Below are 25,732 nucleotides of genomic sequence, written 5' to 3' on the forward strand. Positions count from 1 at the left end.
AGCCATTGGCCCAAGATCAAACTGCTAGGGAGAAGCCAAACCATAATTTGATCTTACTATGCCTCAAAATTATTTTTTTATAAGCACTCTGAGTTTTAAAAATTGCTTTGGAAACAGAATCTCCCCAAATAATGCCTGAATGCAAAAGGTACATAAAAATGTCCCAAAATGTGGTTTTGAACCAAAAATGTTTTAAATAACAGGTTTGAAGATCATTTGTATAGTTTTTTCCTCTTAACAGGAGGTCAAACCTGGGACTAAAGTGGATTCCTTGTTATTGTTATTATCACCCCATGTAAATTAAATAACAGGGAGGAGAAAATCTCGGAAAGAATTCTAGCTGAGGCCCCAAGTGTGCAATAAAATGTAAAGATTTTAATAAAAGCCCTGAAGAAAAGCATTCAAGAGGACTGCACATTTAATAAAACACGAGTTCAATTAATTTTGTGCAGCTGAACTAAACTGAATGGAACGAGAGCTGGCAGAGCTCCTACTCAACACACTATAACGCTGACGGAGTAAAAATGAACGGAATCGTTGTTGGCCCCAGAGATACTACAGACGCCCGCGCTCAAGCCACTCGCGTAGGCGCAGAGCCGGGCAGAAGGGGTGCGGCGGCCGGGTGCACCGCTCCGCGCAGGGATCCGCTCCGCCTTCTCCGGTCCCGCCCCCCATGCTTCAGTTCCCAGCCTTGCCACTAGGGGTGGCGGTGAAGCTGCGCGGCCCCGGTTTCCAGCCGGGCCCTTTTCCCAGCCGGGCCCAAGCATGGCTGCCCCCAGGACTGCGGGTCGGGAAGCCGCCGTGCTCGCGCTTTCCTGACAGCCCCTGGCTGCTGTGGTCTCCTTCTCTTCCCCAGGCCACTCCAGCAGACATGTTTGCCAAGGCCTTTCGGGTCAAGTCCAACACGGCCATCAAGGGGTCGGACAGGTGAGGGAGAGAAGAGCCTGCTCTGCCCACCAGGGCATCCAGACATCTCTCAAGCTCGGCTGGCTCACAGCCTTTTCTGGGCTGGGTCAGCCGACTTGGGGTGGAAGCCGAGGGGTACAGCCGGAGAAGGGACCCCAGGGGGCGGGCAAGGGTGAGTTAGACGTGTTTTGAGGGTGAAGATGGAGAGGAGGCCTGATTTAAATCCCAGGCTGTCTTTTGTATATTTTAGTGAGTTTACGAGAAAGCGTAATTCAATCAGCGCGTATTGACTGCAGTCTGTTTAAGGTGTCGTGGAGGATGCAAAAATGAAGGAAAACGGGGTCCCTGCCCTACCAAGAGCTTTGAGTCCCTTGGGAGAGCTTAGATGGGGCACAGAGAACTACAAGTATACGAGAAGTGTCTAGTGATTACCACTGGCAGGAGAGACAGATGGAGGGTGAAGTGAGAGAGGATAAGGCACATGTGGTAAGAACTGTATCTGTTCGGTTTTGCAAATGAAGGTATCACCTTGGGAATTTTGGAGCCAGTGTTCTATAGTTGTCATTCTTGGTGCCCTAGCAGAGCTGTTTAATCATAAGTTGACAGATTTGTCAAGCATATATGAGAAAGGAGTGGGTCCAAGAGCTATGTGTGGAGTCAGGAAGGCAGGGTTTAGGTTCCAGTGGCAGGCTAACTTGGGTTGCTTACTGGATCTCAGTTTTTTCCTTTCTTTGTAAAATGGAAAGACATGCCCCAGGAACATGTGAAAATAGATGAGACATTGGATGAGAAAGAGAATAGGATGTTTTGGAAGAGTGAGAATAGGGCATCATCAACCAGTCTTTTTCTTGGCCCTCGTGATTTTATAGTAAGTCTTGAGTCCTCAATATTTATTAAAATCCATCCAGGCAGCATACATACCAGGTATGTGTGCTCTCTGCAGGAGAAAGCTTCGGGCCGATGTGACAGCTGTTTTCCCCACTCTTGGAACGGATCAGGTCTCTGAGTTAGTACCTGGAAAGGAAGAACTCAACATTGTGAAGTTGTATGCTCACAGAGGGGATGCAGTGACTGTGTACGTGAGTGGTGGTAACCCCATCCTCTTTGAACTGGAGAAAAATCTATATCCGACAGGTATGGCAATGGGATGGAGATGGCCATTACTATGGTCCTTGCCTAATATCTGTTTCTCCTTGTTTCTTCCATTAATCTGTCTTCCTTAAAACAAATAAATGCAAAATCTCCCTAAGAATCTTTTTGGATTTAGTGTCCCTAGAATTGGGTCTTTCAAGATCAGAAACTGCTATAGAAGTGAGGGGGAAAAAGGGTTAACACAAAAAGAGCGTGGTTGCCAAGGGAAATTCTGAGGTGAAGAAACACTCATTTCTAGTGGGTTAACTAGGGATTGGAGCAGAGGTCGTGAAAAGGGTGGAGTTTCAGGGCATGTAAAAAATGCTTCTTAAAACTTTCACTAGTGGAATTTTCTTAAGATACTGAAGAGATACTGTGATGGGAAAGAAGCTGGGTTAATTAAACTCCATACCCAGCTGTCTTAGTGGTGGACTTTGGTTGAAATATCTCACAGGGATTCTTTCTTAGGCTCTGTCTGGCTCTCAGGATTCTTTGCTTGCTTTCTTTGTCGCAGATCTCAGAGAGGCAGTGTCCTTTTCTCTTTTCCATGGCTGCTGACACCTACTTTGTCATTTGGGGACTTTTCTTCCTCCCAGCTTGGCTGCAGCAGTGCAGTGCAGTCTCCTACACAAGGCCACCCCTGCCCCCACCCCGCTTTGCTGCTGTACAAATACAAGCCCTTTTTGATCTAAGGGTTTTACTGCTAATCCCTGTGGAAACAGAGAGAATAAAAATAATAAACAAGGGAAAGTTTCAGAATTTCTTAAAGGCTGGTGCCCTGGTTTCGGATTACTTGCTTCTGAGGTCATAAAAGGAATCCTCATTGGGGCTCTGTCCCTACTTTTATCCACTATGGCCATTTTCGGCTGCTGCAATCCAGGTGGAACAATAGGTACCTCCAAGTCTCAAGTGACACCCAGTTTCTTAAGTCTCCACCTTCTTCCAAGACTGCAGCCTCGTTGAGAAGGGAGTCAGCCTGATGTAAACTATATGGAATGTGTTTCCCACAGGAAAAGGGGCACTCAGTTCCCAGAGAGGGGAAAAGGGATACTGGACAGGCAAAAGCAGATGTTCACTTCATCACTAGTTTTAGCCTTACACATAAATATCCAACTTCGGCAATTAAACAAACTCTTAAAGCTGTAGCTCACTTCATGTGTCTTCCGACCAGTAAAAGTGATAACTTCTCAAGATCATAGATTGAGAGAAACTACTGCAAAGAGCTCAGTATAAATATGTAAAGAATGCAGGTCTCTAAGGCTGAAGTAAGCAAGGATTCTAAAGTAAATAGCATATAACATATAAACCGCTTCACAAACTTGGGGTAATCTAATAAAAAAAAAATGCAACTTCTTTGGGCATCCTCTTACAACCTTCTCTCTAGCTTTGAGTTGAGTTTCTTTTCTACATCTTGCTTAATGTGCCCTTAGTGTTTGGCTTTGCCATTCCCCAGGGGGTTGACTTTTGGGCAGTAAGTGTTTTCTGGCTCTCTTTTTGGACAGTGTACACCCTGTGGTCTTATCCTGATCTTCTACCAACATTTACAACATGGCCCCTGGTGCTTGAAAAACTGGTGGGGGGAGCAGGTAAGAGTATTTTCCTATATTCTGGATACTGGCTGAAACCTACTTAGTAAAGTCCAACTACTTTAATAAATGTACCCATTTTGTGCATTCATATGATTGAAAAATAGGATATTTCCCCCATGTCTGTTGCATCTCTTACTTGGCTGCTTCTGTAAGCTCTCTGGGCCTCTCTGACCCTGCTGTAAGGTTTAAATAAGATAAGTGACACGAAAGTGCTTTCTGAACTGCCATATGCTATACTTTAGATTAATAAACTGAATTTAGGAAGCCAGAATAAGATAGATCATGGAACTGGACCCTCAGCTTGGTGCTTCAATTTGACCACTAGTCTCCCAGAAGGAAAAGGTCTGATCCTCAGTTTGCCACTTTTTATTTTCATTATGAATAACGTAGTTGATGCTTAATAAATGTTTGTTTGTTGAGCGAATGAATAAATGATGAAGTAAACTGTGAGGTTAGTTGCAATGCTTTTGTTTCCTGCAGATTTGATGCTGCCAGGACTAGTGGTGGCCCCTGCTGGTCTGCCTCAGGTACAGAAGGGTGACCTCTGTGCCATTGCCTTGGTGGGGAACAGGTACTGTGCCAGTCAGCTGTGCCTATGGGGAAAAAACTTAGGGAAAACTTGGGAGGGGTGGGAATGACAACTTCACAGCATATGGATAAAGGATTAAAAGGAAAAACAGATTCTTCCTGAACAGTCAGAGAGTGGGGAATGGCAGTGAGCCTGTGGGGTGTCCATACATCTGGGCCAATTGTATTTGCTCCTGCTGCTGCTTCTTTTTTAACATTTATTTGTTTTTTTTCTCCTATAAAAATTTTTTTCTTAGATTTACAGAGGAGTTGCAAGTATAGTACAGAGTCCTGAAATACTCCTTACCCAGCTTCCTGTAATGATAACATCTTGTATAACCACACTATCAACACTTATTATCAACACTAAGGAATTAACATTGGTACAGTCCTTTTGACACAATTACCGACTTTATGCATATTTCCCCGGTTTTCCCACGATGTTTTTTTTTTCTTTTTTTGTGTTCAAGAATCCAGTCTAGGGTACCACATTGCATTTAATTGTCATGTCTTCTTCGTCTCCTGTCTGTGACATTTTCTTGGTCTTTCCTGCCTTTCATGACTTCAACATTATTTTTGTCTAACATCCACATCATCATCATCATCTTTTAATTATTTTTAATAGATTTATTGAGATATAGTTTTCATACTATAAAATTCACCTTTTTCAAATGTACAATTCAGTGATTTTTTTTTAGTATACTTACAGGGTTGTTCAGCCATCACCACAGTGTCTCTTTTTTAAAATAAATTAGGAAGTAATCATATGAACAGTTCTGAAAAATCAAAACCCTCTCACCCCATAATTCTTTTCTCCTAGAAGTAACCATTATCATTCTGATGCATGTCTTCGTCAGCCTTCTTCAATGCATATATACACGTGCATATAAAATGTATGGTTTGGGGTGTGTATGTTTTAAAAATACAAATAAACAAACTTTATCCCTATTGCTTTTTCACTTAGGTAGTGGGGACATTTTCTATGTCAGCAAGCACAGATAAGCTGAATCTTTTTACCCGCTGTGGGGTGATGGGAAAAGTCCCCTCCTAATGGACATTGTGATTGCCTCTACTTTGTCTCTATCACAAACAAGATCTTCCTGATACCTCCAGGGACATTAGTGCCAATATTTTTCTAAAGTAGATACTGAGAAGCAGAACTGTTTGGCTGAAGATCGTGCATATTTTCTGTTGCCCTATAAAAATGCTTTGTCAGTTTTCCCTCCTACCTACAGGGTATATGGAGCCTGTTTCCTTACATGCTCACCGACACTGGATATGATGGGTCATTTTCATTTGTATCATCCTGAATGAAAAATGACATCTTATTATTTTACTCATGGCTTCTTTGAGAGAGAAACATGGTAGGCATGGGAGGGGTCAGTGTTTAAAGATCTTATTTTTGCTGCTCATATTCTCCTATTTTCCTTGAACCTTTTGGAACCAAGCACCTAGAAATGTTTCCTTCCTTATTTACCTGTAGCAAAACTTGAAGTTGAAGAGAATGGTGAAATTATTGTTTTTCCCCCCAGTATTCTATCCAAGATAGGAGAAAACTACATAAATGTGTATTTGGCCTCTCAGTTTGGCATTTAGAATGTATGTGGGAATAAAGCCTAGGTGGTTTATGGAAGGGGGTGAGGGTACAAGGGAGTTTACTAAAACTACAAGCCATGTTCGAGACTGAAGTTCTTGAGCCATTGACCATTCCAAGGGTGGAAGACAATGACCCGTCTTTTAGGAACTGGGAAAGAAGCCAAATTCAAAGATTCTGTGGCAGGAACTGACCCATGGGCACAGTAAGTGGAGCCACCGGATTAGCAGACATTTTTTTGAAGTTCAGGTGTTGGGAAATCTGCCCTTGAATCGTCTCCCTTGGGTCCAGGCAACGTTGCCAGGCTTGTATATTCCCCTACTGTTAGCCAGCTGGACACCAATCCTTATAGGCAATGTGTGAGCATTGCTGAGTAACAGTGGGCTGACAGAGATTTCCCATTTGGGCTTTGGAAGTTTTTTGTAGTTATTGTAAATGTGGTTGTTTTTGATATTTTGGACACATCCAGTTCTCAGATAGATAGTTATACAGAGCAAGCCCTGTTATAAAGAACCAACTCAGAAGGAACCTTTAGTTGGTACCACTGTATCTCTCTTCTCTTTTCCCTGTGGCATCCCTCAGCCTAATTTATGGTATATGAATGGCCTCCCTTCTGAATTTCCATATAGGATGGCTATGCCTTTTTTTTTTTTTTTGCGGTACGCGGGCCTCTCACTGTTGTGGCCTCTCCTGTTGCGGAGCACAGGCTCGGGACGCGCAGGCTCAGTGGCCGTGGCTCACTGGCCTAGCCGCTCCGCGTCATGTGGGATCTTCCCGGACCGGGGCACGAACCCGTGTCCCCTGCATCGGCAGGCGGACTGTCAACCACTGTGCCACCAGGGAAGCCCTGGCTATGCCTTTTTTAAGATAGGGGAGATAATTTATATTTTTGAAATTAAAGAAAGGGAACTTTAAATATCCTTCTGAGTCCTGCCTGGGTTTGATTCATAATAAGAATATAACAATGATAACATCAGTAGAGGAGTTACTTACACAGAAGGGAATATTTGGTCAAGGAATTTTTGAAAGTCATATGTGTAGGTAATTTGAATAAGATTGAGACTGCACTGAGTTTTAGCTCTGTGATGCAAGTGGATGCTTCAGATTTGCAACCATGGTGCTTTGAACACATGTGTAGAAAGCTGGTCCTGACATGTGCCCTCCTGGAAGACTTTCCCTGACCCTTGTCTCTGGCCTCCTCCTTCTCAGAGCCCCCGTTGCCATCGGAGTTGCTGCCATGTCCACAGCTGAGATGCTGACCTCAGGTCTGAAGGGAAGGGGCTTCTCTGTCCTCCACACCTACCAGGACCACTTGTGGTGGGTTCCATGCTTTTTCTGTTTTATAGGGAGCTGGGTGGGCGGAGAGAGCACAGGGCCTGGATTCAGAAGTGAGAGTTTTGATCCCTGCTGTGTCCTTAGTCAAGTTGCTGACCCCAGACATTAATTTCCTTGCAAAATGTGGAGAAAAGATTTTTTTTTTTTTGCTTGTTTAGAAAAGAAATTACAGATAACTTTATTTTCTAGGTGAATTGTAGAATCCTAGGCCTGGAAGAAGGCCTTAGGGACTGTCTTCTCTGCCTCTCAGTACAGTGATATTCTTTATTTGTACGGCACTGGTCGATCTGGCCTTTTCTGCCATGTACATTTAGGCATTTTCTGACCCCATGATGAGTGCTCGGGAATTCTCACATCTGAATCCAAATCAAAGTAGAGTAGATCCTCAGGCACCAGGGTGATATAACCTGATTACTTTCATGTTGTTCAAGTTTCACATTTCGGATCTCCTTCTCATTATGGAACTTGCACTTTCTAACTGTGACAGTTGCTCTCTGGAGCTGTAAGTGAGTTTATTTTCTGGTTATTTTCTTGTCATTTAACCAAAATAGTAAGTAGTGCTTTTCTCGAAAGCAGTGTACCTGGTCTTTTGGCCAAGTGTTGTGGCCTGTTGATATAGATTTACCCTTACATTTTTAGTCAGTCTTGGAGTTACTTATTTTTCAAGTATTGGCCAAGCCCTGCTTTGCTGGAGGTACAGCCTCATCAGTCTGGGTTTCAGCAGGCATTTGAGGGCTGCTTACTCACGTACTCCCAGCACCTTGTTTTCTGACTGTTAGTCTTGGCATTTAAGGTCCTGTTGTCTAAATTGTTTTTTTATAAATTTATTTATTTTATTTATATTTATTTTTGGCTGCGTTGGGTCTTTGCTGCTGCATGCGGGCTTCTCATTGCGGTGGCTTCTCTAGGTGCACGGGCTTCAGTAGTTGTGGCATGCTGGCTCAGTAGTTGTGGTGCATGGGATCAGTTGCTCTGTGGCATATGGGATCTTCCCGGACTAGAGTTCGAACCCATGTCCCCTGCATTGGCAGGCGGATTCTTAACCACTGTGCCACCAGGGAAGCCCGTCTAAATTGTTTTATCAGTGGCTGCCTCAGTCTCCCCTCCTCCCACCCTTTGAAAATACTTATGGTATTTACCTGATCAGAATAGCCTAAACATACGCTCCGGCCTCACTAGTAGCCATACTAATAAGCCTTGCTGCAGCAGTTGGTAAAACTTTGTTTGACTTGCATAATCTTAGTTAACATAAAGCTTTTTGCTTTCACCGCTCTGCTACGTGGCATCCCTTTTTTTGCTATCTTCATAAGGCTTAGTGGCATAAAACCATTGTAATCTCTGCTCTGCAGGTTAGATTGCATTCTTTTTTTTTCAATTGAGGTATAGTTGATGTACAGTGTTGTGTTAGTTTCAGGTGTACAGCCAAGTGATTCTAGTGATCATTAGTACATCTAGTGATTCTAGATATAGATATATACATATATGTTCTTTTTCAGATTCTTTTCCATTAAAGGTTATTACAAGTTATTGAATATAGTTCCCTGTGCTATACATTTGGTCCTTGTCATTTATCTGTTTTAGATTGCATTCTGATTTAACACAGAAGCAACTGTTTTTGCAGTCTTGAGCAGTCCAGGTGTTTGTAATTTGTTCCATACGCTCAACCTTGGGTTTGTATTTCACCAAAATGGTACTACAGATGCGTTTGCAATCTTAATTTGGTTATTTAATTCAAAATGGTTTTCTTTTTAATTTATATGAAGGGAATACTTTGGAAGGGGAGCTCCACTTTAACTATGTTGTCTTTAATTTTTCTCTGTCCCTGAATTTCTGTTAATAATAGTATTATTCCTTTGGGTTAAGGAGGAGGCAAGAATTACTCTCCCCATTTCAGAGATGAGGAAACTGAGGCATGGGACTTCTCTGGGCCCAGAATTGGAAACAGATTTGAGAGGCACACCCAGATTCTCTGGCCTCTCCTGGACACCCCTCCCCGTGGGTCTTGCTCTCTCTGGACCCCCGCTGACCCCCTGACCAGGGCTGGGGAGTATTGTGGCTGCTGCTCAGTGTTTCTGACATGAGGTTTTTGCAGGCGATCTGGAGACAAGTCCTCTCCACCATCCATTGCTCCACTGGCCCTGGATCCCCCAGATCTCAGTGAAGAGAAGGGGTCTGTCCAGGCAGACACCACCTTGCAGGGAGACATGAGGCACCTGACCCTGGAGGGAGAGGAGGAGGAGGAGGGGGAGGTTCAGCAGAGGTGTGGGGAGAAGTCCCTGTTGGAAGCCACAGAAGACCCCAGTGTCGGGGGCCTGAACCCAGACCTCACGGACAGCAAGACCCTTCAAGGTACAGCTCTGGCAGGAATAGGGCACTCTCCTCTCAGTGTAGGAGACTTAAGTGCTCTGCTCTGCTTCTGACTAGAGTGGCACCATAGCTCCGGGAGGGGAGGAGAAAGTCCTTATTTTTGGTGAGGGTGGTGCCACAGCCCTTTGCCATCTTACCTGGGAGTCTTCCGCATATGTCGTGTTTCCCTGGATACCCGTCAGCTCTGCTATTTGGACTGTTCCCAGCTACACGGCCCTCTTAGTTTTCTTCTGGCTCTGACTTCTCTATCAGAGAAGCATCTGTGCCTGGCTGGGTGGGACTTTGTGGCCTGACCCCTTCCGTGGGGTCAGACCTCTGTAAAGGCTCAGTGTTCTAGAGAGTCTGGGAGCTTTGGTGCCTGGGAATGGGCTCCTTCCGAGCTGAGGGGTGAGGTACGGATGTCACCGTGCGGGGGGTTTACTTGTGCTGCGCGCGCCTTCTGCGGCCCTCAGGAAGGATGTGGTTCTTGTCTTTTCCTTGCAGAGCAAATGGACGAACTGTTGCAGAGATGCTTCTTGCGTGCTTTGAAGTACCGCGTCAAAAAGGCTGACCTCCCTTTACTCACCAGCACTCTCCTGGGCAGCCACATGTTCTCCTGCTGGTATGGAAGGCATGGTGTGGGCCAGGGGCCGGGCGGTGGGTCTGTCTCTTGCTCTTTGGTGGTAGGGTGGGACAAGGCTGATGGGGGAATTGTTTCAGGGACATGATGTGGAAGGAGTGAAGTGGAAGGTTGATCTAGCAAATACTGAGTTTTAAAGACTTAAGTTTTAGCCAGTGAAAGGATGTTGAGGAAATGAAGGTTAAAATTCGCAAGGCACTTTGAGCACTGCCTCTGCTGTGGTGATTCTGGGCTCTTTTACAGATCGGGTAGCATGTCCGGCCCTGGAAGGGCCCTGGGGCAGCCTGTTTGTCTGGAGGCTTCAATCCCCTCACACCTTTCTGAAGAGTAGGTGGGCCCGATTAGCTTGTGTCAGCAGGAAGAATCGGTGTGAGCCCCCCACCCGAACCGCACACACAGCCACCAGCAGAGGGGGTGTCGCGTGCGGGTGGAACCTGGACTTTGAAGACAGAGCCACCTGGGCTCAAAAGCCAGCTCCCCAGGCTGTTGGAGCGACGGCTTCTCTGAGCCCTGATTTCCAACACTTGTAAGATCGCTGTCAAGATTGAATAACCTGACATTTAATAAGCAGCCAGTAAATATGATCATGTCAGGAGATTTGCTTATTGATTTTCACCTCAAGTCTGAACTTCTTTCTTTTTGAGAATTTTGCTCTGTTTTTTACAAAAGTGGTTTTAATGTAATTCTCTTCCTCTACATGTGAGCTTCTTTAAGGCATTCTATACAAGTATGGGGGCTGGAGTGTGTGGCAGGATACTTGGTAATTTGTCCTGACCTTGCTGGGTTGCAAGTAACTGGGAAAGGGGTAGAGGTTCTTAACCTGGGGTGGGTTCTAGAAGGGATCCCTATGAATCCCACTGCTTTTGCTTGTCACATTTTGAGAGAAGACGTGTACGTTCTGGGGAGATAGAATGATTACAGCTTTCATTAGGGATCTTTCCCCCAAAGCTAACAGTCTATAAAGAGTCAGATAGTAATTATTTTAGGCTTTGCAGGCCCTACAGTCTCTATTGCAACTGTGCAAGTCTGCCATTGTGGCAGTAAAGCAACCACAGACAGTAGATGAATGGGCGTTGCCAGATTTGGCCTGCAGGATGTGCTTTGCCTCGCTGCCACAGTGAGCTTGGTGTTGCATAGGCTCACCTAGAGGTGAAACTTCTGAGGCCACAGAATGTTGTCTAGTTTGAAAGGAATCTAAAGCTGTATCTGGTACAGTAGCCACAAGCCATGTGTGGCTATTTAAATTTAAATTAATTAAAATTAAATAAAATTTAAAATTCAGTTCCTTAGTCACATTAGTCACGTTTCAAGTGCTTAATAGCCACATTTGTCTAGGGGCCACCACGTTGATAGCAGAGAACATTCCATCTTTACAGAAAGGCCTATTGGACTGCAGTGATCTGGAGCAGCTAAAGTCTGCATCTCTCTCTGATGCTGCCGATGGGCAGAGAGCTCCGGAACAGCGGCCTTTTTCTGAACATACAGGAGGATGGCTGAGGAAAATGTCCTCCTCTCAGTGTCAGGCAGGCCGTACCACTACTGCTTTGTTAGCTTAACTTGCCTTTTCCATCTTCCATCAGCCCCGAAGGACGACAACTGGACATAAAGAAGTCAAGCTACAAAAAGGTAAGCGGGTCCCTTCTCCACATACCCACACAGGGAGCTGTGTAGGGGCGCACGTGGCGTGAGCTGGTGGACATGGGGAAGCCCTATCTGCAGGGCTGAGGCTAGAATTAAGCTTTTTGATTCCAGGTATAGGGGGCGGAAGAAAACTCTCCCTGGGCTGAGGCAGTTGGGTGGGCACCCACTCCCCTCTCTCCTTCCCACCCCTTTATATCTGATCCAAGTTCTGAAAGGCTTCACCAGTAGGGGCCCTTCACTTCCTGACTGGATGAGGACAGGGACTGTCCCACGTCCCTCCCCGGGACCTGCCTAGCTCGGTGTCTGGCATGTCTCAGGTGCTCAGTGTGTGTGCAGAGTCGATGAGGTCCCCTACCACTGGCCCTCTCTCCCTTAGCTCTCTAAGTTCCTGCAGCACATGCAGCAGGAGCAGATTATACAGGTGCAGGAGCTGAGCAAAGGGGTGGAGAGCATTGTGGCTGTGGACTGGAAGCACCCGAGGTGAGTGCAGGGGGCCTGGTCACCGCAGCTCAGCTGGCCCCAGGGCACCTGGGCCACGGACCGGGAATCGCCGAGACGCTAGTATAAAATGTGTTTTTTCTTTCCTTCTGCTGGGTTTTAGGATCACATCTTTCGTCATACCCGAGCCCTCCCCGACCTCCCAGACAATCCAGGAGGGTAGCAGGGAACAGCCCTATCACCCTCCAGATATAAAATCCCTCTACTGTGTCCCAGCCAGCATGACCCTGCTCTTCCAGGAGTCTGGCCACAAGTGAGTTTTTGGAGAGCAGCCCTTCTCTGCCTGCTTGGTGTTCTGGCCTATAATCCTTTCAGCCTGAGTAGTGTTCTTCTGTGACTGGCAAAACCTGCTCTGCTCCCTCCTCCCTTTCTCCCAGATCCAGCTTCAAGCCTTCTTCCCCTGGGAAGGGTCTCTGGACTAAGTGAATGAGAGAGTAGGTCTCTCCCTTTTCTACCTGTAATTATTCTTCACACGGCCCTGCTGGCCCCAAGCAGGAAAAGGGAAGAACCCAGAGGTCGAGAAGCTGAGGACAGCGCCCTGCTGAGCAGGAAGTGAATCTTGGTATTTACAGTTTGTCTCCCAGCATAATGTGAATAACGCCCCGGGTCACTTCTCACCTAGGAAGGGGAGCATCCTGGAGGGCAGTGAGGTCCGAACACTCGTCATCAACTACGCCAAGAAAAACGACCTGGTTGATGCAGACAACAAAAAGTGAGTGGATGGGGAGGAGAGCTCGCCCCATGTCTTCCAGTGTTCATCTTCAGAATGCGTGGAGGGTGGCTGGAAGGGAGGGGTGAAGGAGATCACAGACTTCTAGAAATAATCAAGGCCAGTGGTTTCTAAACCATAGGCTGCGGACACTTAGAGCTCTGGTCTAAGGTAGTCAGATCCAGATATGCTGTCAACATTGACTGTAGCCTGAATACGCATCATCTTATATGTATCTACTGTTGATTTTCAAATGCACTTGCTCTTGTGAGGGACAAAATGCAAACTTTAAAAAATTTTACCAAAGTCATCTTAGCTTTTTGGTATTCTCTATTTTCTTAGTAAATGGATATAGAAGGTAAATTACTAAATGAAGAGTGTTGCTTTAATTTCAAAAGATACCCTCATGATCAAAAAGTTGGGAACTACTGGCTTAATCATGGTTAGTTAGTAGCAGAAGTGAGCCAGGATCCCGGTCTTCGGATTTTTTTCCCATCCCACTTTCCCCTCCACTGCCTGTTTCTCCTTTGTTCTAGGAAAGCAGACATGTACCTCCCATCCAGAGGGTACATTGCTTCATGGACTGTGAACCCCTGATTGGTTCTAATAATCCTGAATGACTTTAAACAACACATAACACATGAATCCTGAGTGGACCCTGGGTTCAGAAGGGGTGGGGCTAGGAGTTCTTTATTGCCTTTTCTTTCCCTTTAGTCTTGTGAAATTGGATCCCATCCTATGTGACTGCATCTTAGAGAAAGGTGAACAGCACACAGTCATGAAGCTTCCATGGGACAGTCTCCTGAACAGGTAGTGGGGATTGGCAGCCCCTCCCCTTAATGTCTATCACATTGGACTTCAGAATTGTCCCTCTCATCATCTCTGGCTTTCTTTCCATAATTCACACCATGTCAGTCTATGTAAGCACAGGCTTGGGTAATTCTGATGTGGAGGGTCTTTGGAGCAATTTGAGCCAACACAGTATAGAAGAACTTGAGAAGGAGAGAGAAGAAGAACATTAATTAGAAATAAGAGCTTCAAAAAAAGAAGGTGTGGGTGGCGGGTGGGGATTGTCTTAAAGTCTTTTCAAAGGAAGGATTCTTATGCTCTTTCTTTTCTGTAGACCTAAAACTGAAAATAACTTCTATAAGGAGTTAGTAAGCTATAGCCTGTGGGCCAAATCTGGCCTGCTACCTGTTTTTGTAAATAAGGTTTTATTGGCACGCAGCCACACCCATTTGTTTACATATTATCTGTGCTGCTTTCCTGCTAAATGGCACAGTTGAGTAATTTCATCAGAGACCATATGGCCCTTGAAAGCCTAAAATATTTACCACCTGGCCCTTTCTAGAAAAAGTTTGTCAATCTCAATATATATGCTAGCAAAAGAAAATCTGGTTAGACAAAAGGTAGCAATTCCTTGTGGTAAAGGTGTCTGTAAATGATGCATTGATTGCAGCATGTCAGAAATGTGAAGCAGCACTTTATTCTGCTGGGTAAGGGAGACTCTTGAGATAGTAAACTCCACAAGCCCGCCTGGGCAGGTTTTCAGAAGGCCAGGCAAGTGGGAAGTTTCTAGGCACTCGAGTCTTGGATGTTCCCTTCCCTGAGTCAGTGGGTCTTGACTGTGGCCACACTTTGGGGAGCTTTAAAAAATGAATCTTCCTGATCAGAGTTTCTGACTTAATTGGTCTGGGGTTTAGCTCCCTAGCTGATTTGAATGATTCTGCTGTGCAGGCAGAGGTGAACCACCACCTGTAAGATCAGCTTCCATCTAGCTGTCTGCTGGGAATGGGATATGAGGAAATGGTTTCTGCTGGCTTTATCAGTCACCAACTCATTAACTCCCGTTTCAGATGTTTGGAAAAATTGCAGCCTGCCTATCAAGTGACCTTTCCGGGACAAGAGCCCATTGTGAAGAAAGGCAAAATCTGCCCAATTGACATCACCCTAGCACAGAGAGCTTCTAACAAAAAGGTAATTTTTAAAAGACACAATGTTTGAAGATGGTGATTTAATGTCCCTGCTAAGTTCTAGTCTCTCTAATGTGATCGGAGGTTTTTAGATTGGCCTTAAACGCCTCAAAGATTGTTTAGGAAACACCCATGTTTGTGTGACTGGGCTAGGCCCTATGTAAAACAGGTAAAGCTGACCCCCTCCCTCACTGCTCTCTAGGATTTTGTACTAGGAAACTTGCTCGAGCCTGGTTCTAAAAGTAAACAAGATCTTATATTTATTTTTTTCTTAGAACTATGGTACGGGCTTTCAGCTCTTACTCATTCTGTTACCTCTTGGGCCTTGCTCAGTGAAAATAACTCCTAAAGAATCACTGAAGGAGGGACTTCCCTGGTGGTGCAGTGGTTAAGAATCTGCCTGCCAATGCAGGGGACATGGGTTCGATCCCTGGCCTGGGAAGATCCCACATGCCGCGGAGCACCTAAGCCCATGCGCCACAACTACTGAGCCTGCGCTCTAGAGCCCGCGTGCCGCAACTACTGAGCCCACATGCCACAACTACTGAAGCCCACGTGCCGCAACTACTGAAGCCCACGTGCTTGGAGCCTGTGCTCCGCAACAAGAGAAGCAACCGCAAGGAGGAGCCCGTGCACCACAACGAAGGGAAAACCCTGCTTGCTGCAACTAGAGAAAGGCCGCGCGCAACAATGAAGATGCAACGCAGCCAAAAGAAAAAAAAAAAAAAGGAAAGAAAAAAAGAATCGCTGAAGGAGCTGAGTGTGTTTAGCTTGGCAACACAAAGTCGTAGGGAACAAATTACATCTGTCCTCAAATATGTGAAAAGCTGTACTTGGGAAAAGGAGTGCACTTATTTTGTATGCCTTGAGAAGACAGAAATAAGATTACTGGGTAGAAATCCCAAGAAGACAGACTTGGGTTCAAAATAAAGAACTTTCTAGTAGTGTGTGGTTATGAATGTGGGCTTTGAGATTAGAGACCTGGGTTCCAGTGTGGCCTTTGCCTTGCTGCTTGACTTTGAGCAAGTTACTTAATGTCGTTTTGCCTGAGTTTCCTTATATGAAGAATGGGGATAATACCTACCTCATAAGGCACTGTGAGGATCAAATGAAGGAATATATGTAGGTGAAGCACTTAGAATAGTACTTGGCATATAAACATTCAATAAATGAGAACCAAACAATGATAACCTTAATAATTAGCAATAGCCGCCGTTTCTTGAATGTGTAATTATGTGTGATGATGGTTTTGTCTTTATGTTAAAAAGAGCCCTTGTCTTTTGGCGATACATACTGAAATATTTGTAGACGAGATCTGATGTCTAGGGGGATTTGCTTTAAAGTAACACAGGAATGGGGGTGGGTGGGGATATAGGTGAATCAAGGTTGGTCATGAGTTGATAATTGTTAAAATTCGTGATGGGTACACGAGAGCTCATTGTACTATTCTACTTTTATTTATGTTTTAAATTCTCCATTAAAAAAAAACTTTTAAAAAAGTATATGAATTTTTTCATTATTAAATTTGTTATGGTGATCGATGATCAATGATCTTTGATGTTACTATTGTGAAAAAGGTTACAACTCGTTGAAGGTTCAGGTGATGGGTAGCACTTTTTAGCAATAAGGTATTTTTAAATTAAGGTATATACTTTGTTTTTTAAGATATAATATTATTGCAAACTTAATAGTGTAGTGAGAACATAACTTTTAAAAATATTTCATTGAAGTGTAGTTGATTTACAATGTTGTGTTAATTTCTGCTGTACAGCAAAGTGATTCAGTTATACATATATATATTCTTTTTTGTATTATTTTCCATATGGTTTATCACAGGATATTGAATATAGCTCCCTGTGCTATACACTAGGCCCTTGTTATTTATCTATCCTGTACTTACTAGTTTGCATCTGCTAGTCCCAAACTCCTAATCCTTCCCTTACCCACCCGCCTCCCCCTTGGCAACCACAAGACTGTTCTCTATGTCTGTGAGTCTGTTTTCTGTTTCATAGATAAGTTCATTTGTGTTGTATTTTAGATTCCATATATAAGTGATATCATATGGTATTTGTCTTTCTCTTTCTGACTTACTTCGCTTAGTGTGATAATCTCTAGGTCCGTCCATGTTGCTGCAAATGGCATTATTTAATTCTTTTTTATGGCTGAGTAATATTCCATTGTATATATGTACCACATCTTCTTTATCCATTCATCTGTAAATAGAATGATAGGTTGTTTCCATGTCTTGGCTATTGTAAACAGTGATGCTATGAGCATAGGGGTACATGTATCTTCTCGAGTTATAGTTTTGCCTGGGTATATGCCCAGGAGTGGGATTGCTAGATCATATGGTAGTTCTATTTTTAGTTTTTTGAGGGACCTCCATACTGTTCTCCATAGCAGCTGTACCAATTTACATTCCCACCCAGAGTGTAAGAGGGTTTCCTTTTCTCCACACCCTCTCCAGCATTTGTTTGTTATTTGTAGACTTTAATGATGGCCATTCTGAACAGTGTGAGGTGGTACCTCATTGTGGTTTTGATTTTCATGAGAATGTAACTTTTATATGCACTGGGAAACCAAAAATTCATGTGACTCATTTTACTGTGATACTCGCTTTATCATGGTGGGTCTGGAACTGAACCCACAATACCTCTGAGGTGTACCTGTATTGGATGGGGTAGAAAGAAAAAATCAATTTAGAAGCACAAAAATTAATTATTTGGATGAGGGTACCATGGTTGTAGGCATGGTGAACATAGGGGGTGAGGAGGCTTCTGAGGCCCTGGAAGGTTTCTGGAGGGGAGGGCATGTGGTCTGTACCCACCATCAGTCTTCTGTCCCCCACAGGTGACTGTGGTCCGGAACTTGGAGGCCTATGGTCTGGACCCATGCTCGGTGGCTACCATCCTCCAGCAGCGATGCCAGGCTAGCACTACTGTCACTCCTGCCCCTGGGACCAAGGACATCCTGCAGGTTCAGATCCAGGGAAATCAGATCCACCACCTCGGCCGGCTGTTGCTCGGTGAGCACCCCCTCTTAAGAAGCAGACACATTGGTCTAACTCGGCAAAGATCTTCCTACCAACTCAACTCACCCTAGTGAGTTTACCATATATGTAGCTTTCAGCAGCCAGAGAGAGGTGGAACTAATGTATGAACTAGATCCTTTAGCCCCCAAATTCATTGTTTTCTCCACCATGCTCGTAGAGTAATTTTCTTCCTGGTTTTCCTTTTTTTGTAAGACATTTGTTGAGCACCCAAACTTTGCTAGGCACTTTGCTGGGCTTTTTGCAGGCTTGGTCTCTCTGAAGCATAATGATGCTGCAGAACTGTTTCTGTTTTGCAGATGAGGAAACTAAGTTTCAGTACTTTGCGACGAGATATTCAGCTGTTCAGTGCTGCATCTGGGCTCTGAACTTTGATTTGCTTGACTCCCGAGCCTAGGTTCTTTCTACCAACCCTGAGTCACCCAGCCTCCAGTCTGTCCTCAATTCCAGCTGCCGGAGTCAGCTTCCTAAAACAATGTGATCACATCACTCCTCTCTGAAAAACTTTTTATATCTCCTTAATGCCTTCAGAATAAACTCTTAAGCTCAATAGACAAGACCCTCCCAGCCCAACCCCATCTTCCATCCGGGTTCTCTGGCAGGTCCCTGATCCCCACGCCAGGCTTCAGCCATGCTGATCTCCTTTGCTGTTCCCCGTGTGCACCTGCACATTCACACCTGGATGCTTTCCTCTGTGTTGTCCCCTCACCTTGTGTGGCCTCTCACAGCCTGACCTTAAAGGCTCATTGGCCCAGCTCAGGGGTCACAGGAAGCCTGTCTTAGAACATGTCCCATTTTTTTTTCTGTTTCCTTAAATTGACATTTAAAAGACTGCTAACATAGTACTTTCCAATTGTGTTTATATTTCTGGTTAGTGTCTACAACTTGGCTAATTTATTCTGTTGTCTGAACTCCCTGTTAGACTGAACTTCTTGAATCAGAGACCTTACCTTTTTCATGCCCAGGGTCTGGCCCATAGTAAATGCTCAATAAGCAAATTTATTTTATGGTCTAAGGCAGTACCCAGCAGTTAACTTTTACAGTTGAGCCCCTTTAAGTGAAAAACCCCATATGAAATACAGAGGGAAAAAGATAAACACATGACCGAACTCAGACACACACATTCTCTCTTGTGAGAAAATTATAAGTGCCTGAAGTACACCTAGAAGGTAGCTATCAACGTGAAAATTGCGGAAATACACACTTCATCCTCGAGGTGTAAGGATAAATGGTCCAGTCCCGTCGGAGTTGAGTTTGAGCTGGGTGTAGAAGAGCAGGTCATATGATGGAAATGGTTTGAACTGAGAGTTGACAGCAGGAATGAACACACAGTGGGGCAAGAGGGCCAGGAGGTAGCCGTGCAGATGGGGGACCTTGGAGGTCGGGGCCAAGGAGGGTCATTGTAGACAAAGGGGAAGGGGTTGCGGGGAGGAGAGCATACACATGCCTCACTGAGGAGTTTCTGCCTTTTGGATTGTAGAAGAGTATCAGCTTCCTCGAAAACACATCCAGGGCCTGGAAAAGGCCCCCAAACCTGGCAAGAAGAAGTGACAGACTCTTGTTTCATGTGGTTGATCCAGAGGAAATCCAAGCTATGGGCTGGTAATTTATATGAGTATTTTCTGCTTTTGCAAATTAAAAAAATATATAATTCTTTACCAAAATAAATTTTTATTCTAATCTAAATTTGATTTCCCTCTTGTTTCCTCCACTCAGCTAAAATGTTGTATGAAGTTTTCAGATCAGAAGCCATTTTAAATGGCCACTCAAGGCCGTTGTGGAGTGCCTTTTCCATTCATATGGTTTCAGTCATTTTAGTTCGTCCTCTGCTTTCAAGGCTGAATAGCCCATCCAGAGTTCAGGCAGGTGGGCCCTTCCCATTTTTAAAGTCCTTCTACCAAATATTCAACAGCCTCTTGCTGTTCTTACTACCTAATTAACCTCCTAGCCCCAAATCATTCCTTCACATCTTTAAAGGGCTGTTTATATAGATATTTATATTTGTCATCAATCAAGGCAAAAGAAGGAAGGGTTGGCCCTAAGTTATAGCAAAGTTTAGGCTATACAGAAATAAGAAACAGTGAAAGCACATCAGGACATGGAATTCTATACAACAATTTTTCCCCAACATTGGCAACTGCCACTAACAGCCGTAAGTTGTGACGTGGCTGCAAGATGATGGCTTTGCTAGTGAAGCCTTAGCCAACAAATGCTTTCTTTAGCCTCAAACTTCTTCACCTGGGGCTCATGGAAGAGGTCTTCAGTTGATCTGCAGAGGGTCCACAAACTTCTCCGAAAGAGTGTGCAAGATTTTGTATGATCACTTTCCTAAAAGAGGTTACCATGCTTTTGTCAAATTCCAAGCAGGATCATGTGATGCCAAAAAGGTTCAGAACCCCTGCTGTGGTCCCTGCTCAGTTTGGGGCAGTCATTTCCATACCAGGGCTCTCCTTGTATGATAGGAAGAAGGGCTGAGCTGAATAACTGCAGAGTTCTTTGGTTTTGCCATCAAAAAAACACACTTCAGTTTACTTCCTTTTTTGCCTTGGTCATACCACTTTTGTTTTTTTTAAACCAGGATAAAGCCTTGAAACTGTCTACAATATTCACAAATTCCCCATCTGGGGCTTGAAAAAGAAGAAGGAGATGAGTATGAAAATGTGTGTGTGAGGTCCCTTGCCTTTTGTTTCAGGCCCCGAATAATTGTCCTTTTCACTGCTGACTCACTGTAAGTAAACTCCTTTTTTACCGATCCACTCTGTTGACATAAGCAATATGAAACTGAGAAAGAGATTTCTAGAAATTGACCCCAAACAAGGTTCTGTTACAGCAGAACCCTTGGACAGAGTTTGATCTAAGGGAGCACAGTATGTACAGCAGTCATGAAATATGGTCCTCATATGAATACAAATAACATGTAGTACTTTATAAAGTTCTTTCACAGACGTGATTTGTTTTGCACAACCTTGGAGGGAATGGAGCCTCAGAGGGGTTGTGTCTTGCCTTGTTAATCCCTGCTAAAGACACAAGCCAGTAAATGGTGAGGCTGGATCTAAAATGAACATCCAAGTCTTCACTGTGGTTTGACCCACAATTCTGCTGTGAAAGTGTTGTCAAGACTTGTGCTTCGAATGGTTTTTCCAGTAATGGTGACACATTTGCACTGACTCATCTTCCCTTTCCTCCTTGTGAATAACATAGGTACATGTGAGGAGGCAGGGGAGAGTTAGGCTGCGCAAAGGATTCCTTTTTCTGTGTGCTAAACTGAATAATCTATACCAGGGTCAAATGTACAACTTTAAACTTAATCCCATATTGTAACCAAATGAGTTTCAGTGAAAAGCAGAAACTCCTTCATTTCTGGGTTTTGGCAAAATTATTGAAAGATATACTTCTTGGAGGTCTAGGTGAGCAAACATTACAGATGTGCCCCATTCCTGGACACTTTTAAGAATGTGTATTGGACAGAGGGTGCTCTCCTAGAGGGAGGCTGGGAGTGGACTGGATGAGCTCCGGGGGCCCCCATCCACTGAACTGTGTGTGATCAATACCGGAAGGCAGGCGAGAATTTCTTTCTAATAACTTTTATGTGGTTATTGCCACGAATACCGAGATGTTCCTTTGATGGACGTCAGAGCTAAGGTGAAAGGACTGTTTTAGTCATCTAGCCCTCTTCCTCCAGGTGAGATGATCTCAAACTTTCAAAGACACATTCCTACCTGATTTTAAAATAATTCTGAAAATAGAAGAATCAGTGCTTAACTCAGTAGCCTATTCTGGTGTTCAATCATCCTTAGCTCCAGAAAGCCCCTCCTCTTTTCTAAGTGCTCTTTCTGTAGTAAGTCCCCTTTCCTCTCCTGCTCTGTGGGGATGCAGAATAGCCAGTCACCTAGGGAGCACCCCCAGCCCATGCCTTTGGACGGTTTTCTCAAGCTGATTTGAACAGTAGCCTTCATTCTTCCGTTCGCTGGCAAAAGGAAATCTGACTTGGACACAAAGTATGCGCGTTCCTCTATTCCCCAGCCCCACTCCCAGCTCCCGATTTCCATGAGATGGGGAAGTTCAAGGAACACATCTCTGGTCTGAATGATTTTTGCAACCAGCTTTTATTACTTTCTTTAAAACCCATATAAGAGATCAGCTCGGTGCTCTGTGACCACCTAGAGGGGTGGGATAGGGAGGGAGACCCAAGAGGGAGGAGATACGGGAACATATGTATATGTATAACTGATTCACTTTGTTGTAAAGCAGAAACTAACACACCATTGTAAAACAGTTATACTCCAATAAAGATGTTAAAAAAATAAAATTAAAAAAAAAAACCCATATAAGACATTTAAAAAGAAAACCTCCCCCAAACAAACACTTTACGCGCTGGGCAACACAACAGTAGAAGGCACTCCAGCAGTCATGCCCACCCTGGGAGGGAAGGGACACTCCCTACACACTACTGTTTCGGAGGTAGGGCCTCAGCCTGGGTCCTGGTCTAACTGTGCTATAGAGAAAGTCTGAATTTTGCCATAGTTTCCTTATTTCATAAACACCACTATCTCTTTATATATAGCTATATGCCTTTATGTATATATGTACATGACTTCTTTTCCTTCTCAAAAATAAAATAGCCACCCCATCAGAGGGAGGTTCTCAGCAGCATTCACAGCGGTCGCACAGGAGCCATGCCTTCTATTCATGTTACAGACATGCAGCTTGAAGAAAAGAGGACTCTGCACCTACCCCTGTCGATATACAGCAGGGAGAGAGATTTTTTTTAAGCAGGGGGGACATGATAAGGCTGAGCAGGAGATGGCAGATAACTAGGGTTTTTATGATGTAAAAAATCTTTTTTGAACTGCTTAACTTGTCCTGTTTTTGCAGCTCTGTAGACTAAGTAGTTTGCATGATAAGGGGTCTGCATTCCTTCTGTGATCAGGAGCACGTGGACTCAGCAAGGGTCAGGGAGGGAGGGAACTTCTGAGGCTACACAAAGAAGCGTGCGCTCAAACCAACCCAACAGGGACTTGGGAAGGCAGAGAACGACGAAGAAATGGTCTCTCAGAGGCTGCACTGGAAAACTGGCCCCGCTTTGAAAGTCCAGAGTCCTTCTCCCTCTGTGCAGGAGTGTCTCTGTAGTCCTGGCTACTGGCTTGAATTGTTTGGCTAGTTTTAAGTTTGAACCTAAGCAAGGAGCCAGTACACATGTAGAGTTGGGAATCTGATCTGCCCTGTCCAGGCAGTTTGACCTCACTTCTTGGAAGTCAGAGCCCAGGACCTTAGACGGGAAGGAGGTCTGCGACCCTCATCCCATACTTGGAGGGAAGATTCTCCTGGCCTTGTCTCCCACACTGCCGCGGTCCACTTCCTGGCGGGAGCAAGCCAGCAGCAGAGTCTCAAGCAAACGCTCCTGCTCCTGTCCCTCTTTGAAAACAAAAAGGCACTGAGGTCATTCTTCGAACAGAAAGGTCTCCAAGTTGGCTGAGTTGGAGGTTCCCCCCTCTGTACTCAAGGCAGCTCCTCTGGCGGTACCTGGAGATCCCAGAGTCCCAGTGGGAGGAGAGGGGCAGTGCCGGAGGCCAAAGGGAAACCAAGGCAGCCAGGCCTCCTCTTCTCTCTAGCCCGGGGAAGGCTGAAGACAGCTTGGACACATTTATCTGCAACATGTTTTGGCTTTGACTGCCTGATTTCCGTACTCAGCAGGAGACTTTAAAAATGGTAAATGGCCAGTTTCCCTTTGGTGGAAACACATGAGGATGATGGCAATATTAAATTCAAAACTGTAACTCAAAGAGTTGTTGACAAAGATATGGCTGAAGACCACACATACACAGATATGTATGCCTTTGGGTTTACATGTGCACAGACTTCTGGGCCATCAGGGCCAGGGCCGGCTGCAGCTTCTCTGGAAATTTCTCAGGCAATCTCAGCTTCGGCGCTCCTGACCCGAGCCAGTGGCTTTATGACCTTCCCTTAAGCATGAACAACGGGCACCTGGGGAAAGTGGGGGACAGTCCTTTTATGAGCACTGTCGTGCTTTCAGGGGCTTAGCTCAGACCTGCTAAAGGACTATGCTACAACTTTTGGACTCATAAATAAGGGAACCGTGGATGGCAAATAAGCAAGAAATTGCAAAAGAATAAAAGGCAGAGAAAAAAACATATATCTCTAAAATCTTTTTTCTTTCCTTTGCCGGCTGGTGTGGAGAGAGGCAACTATTTGGCTTGTGAAAGGCTTGCCGATGGTGAGAGGACGTGGCGGATCTTTCACACGAGCGAGCGCTGCTCCTGGGCAGCGAGCAGAGGGCACAGCGTGACGGCGGGCAGGCCCCAACTCCGCGCACACACGTGTCCATCAGAGATTTTGTGCCACGTCTGGAACTGCTGGGCAGGCACAGATGCACCCAACAGAGGTGTCCTGAGAAAAAGTGTCTGTGGCAAAATAATAATTAATAATAAAAATAAATCCACGGGCATCGGGAGAAGAGGAAGCAGGGCCAGCTAGGCAGGTTTGCCCTGGGATTCTCTTAAGGCCTCCTCCAGTTTCTGCCTAAACTTGTCGTACTTCTTCTGCACCTGTTGGATTTTGTCCTGCTCCTCTTTTCCCAGGATTGTTAGGAAGTTCTGGAGCTCGGGGATGGAGAAGGCATCCCACTGTGGGGCGAGAGGGAGAAACAATAGGAGACAGGTTAGTGGTTGCCTGATCTGAGGGCCCCTGCTGTCCCCGCTCTTCACACAGTTTGCACATGGTCCGCTACTGAATAGGCAGATGTGACGAATAAAGCTTGGGGTTTCCATGCCGCACCAGCAACAGAATTTCAAATCCTGGCATCTCGTGGCCAAGAGTTACTAGTCCACGAGCCATATTTTTATTCAGAGGATCTTAAATTTCCCTGTAGCCACTGAAATCTTAACAGTGATGCTGGAGCTGCCTGGGACCCAGCTGTCTGCTTTGGGGTGATCAGCAACAGGCGGACCCTCAAGTGGCATCTGGAGGAGAGCTGGACTTGGACTCAGGAGACTGGGTGTCAGCCTGGCTCCACTGTGTGGCCTTGAGCACATAAGTCCACCTTCTCAGCCTCTTTTCTCGTCTGCCGTGGAATTAGGGTATCTGCCTCCCTTGGCTGGCAGAGCAGATGATGAGATGAGTCACTGGCAGTGACAGTCACAGGCGTGCTCGGTGGGACCTGGCCTCTCAGGACAGAGGGCAAGTCTTATTTCTCTCAGGCTGACCCAGGGACTGAGGCCCCCGTGGGGCCAGGGGTTTCGACTCCTAAGCTCTTTGAGCACAAAGGAACATTAAGGTTTATCTGGTTTAATCCCCACATTGGATAAATGAAACAACTGAAGTCCACAGAGGGAACCACAATCACAGACACAACCACCACAATCACAAAGCTTATAGCAGCAAAACTAGAACTAGAAGCCAGGCCTCTAAACCCCCAGGCCCGTGAGCTTGCCACTGGCCAGCAGTGTTCAAACAGCTTCAGCGGAATACTTTTTCCAAACAAAATCTTCCACTATATAAAGCAGATGGAAAGCAGAGCTGCCGGTGGAGGCCGGGAAAGGACAGGGCCCCGCTCGCCTGGACCCCCCAGATTTCCACAGTGGCTCCCAAGACTGCTTCCCCGAACCCCAGGCCTCCACTGAATGCAGTGTGACAAACTGTGAGAGGCACCCTGCTCTTGGTCACTCCTCTGTGACCCCACCCGCCACACAGCCCAGGCTGCGGGGGGCACCAGCTTGGTTTCACCTCACTTCACA

The 25,732-nt window shown here is 45.2% G+C and overlaps 2 protein-coding genes across 4 annotated transcripts in view; one reads left to right on the forward strand and one right to left on the reverse strand.

The window, feature by feature from the left end:
* Positions 1-686: 686 nt before the first annotated feature.
* Positions 687-19,664, forward strand: EIF2D (eukaryotic translation initiation factor 2D). Of its 2 annotated transcripts, none has more exons than XM_067033068.1 (15): positions 687-927; positions 1,850-2,040; positions 3,540-3,623; positions 4,107-4,197; positions 6,997-7,104; positions 9,215-9,471; positions 9,973-10,090; positions 11,689-11,734; positions 12,126-12,229; positions 12,351-12,500; positions 12,870-12,959; positions 13,671-13,766; positions 14,813-14,933; positions 17,780-18,030; positions 19,459-19,664. In XM_067033068.1, coding segments are annotated over exons 1-15 (1,764 nt in total). In that variant the 5' UTR covers positions 687-871; the 3' UTR covers positions 19,460-19,664. The 2 variants fall into 2 exon arrangements, with proteins under 2 accessions (XP_066889169.1, XP_058905563.1); XM_059049580.2 differs by having other exon boundaries at positions 17,780-17,954.
* Positions 19,665-22,065: 2,401 nt separating this feature from the next.
* The window catches only part of RASSF5 (Ras association domain family member 5), a 71,229-nt gene continuing 67,562 nt past the window's right edge, over positions 22,066-25,732 (reverse strand). For both annotated transcript variants that reach the window (XM_059072037.2, XM_059072207.2), the window contains one exon: positions 22,066-24,622. In XM_059072037.2, coding sequence (XP_058928020.1) covers positions 24,470-24,622 — 153 coding nt within the window. In that variant the 3' untranslated portion in view covers positions 22,066-24,469. The remainder of the gene's footprint in view (positions 24,623-25,732) is intronic.

The sequence above is a fragment of the Kogia breviceps genome, chromosome 1 (assembly GCF_026419965.1).
Source record: "Kogia breviceps isolate mKogBre1 chromosome 1, mKogBre1 haplotype 1, whole genome shotgun sequence".
NCBI classification, from domain to species: Eukaryota; Metazoa; Chordata; class Mammalia; order Artiodactyla; family Physeteridae; genus Kogia; species Kogia breviceps.

Coding starts and splice junctions, on each gene's coding strand:
- EIF2D (XM_067033068.1), top strand. CDS start 872: ATGTTTGCCAAGGCCTTTCGGGTCAAGTCCAACACGGCCATCAAGGGG. Junction 928..1,849: donor GCCATCAAGGGGTCGGACAG/GTGAGGGAGAGA, acceptor TGCTCTCTGCAG/GAGAAAGCTTCGGGCCGATG. Junction 12,230..12,350: donor GTGGACTGGAAGCACCCGAG/GTGAGTGCAGGG, acceptor GCTGGGTTTTAG/GATCACATCTTTCGTCATAC.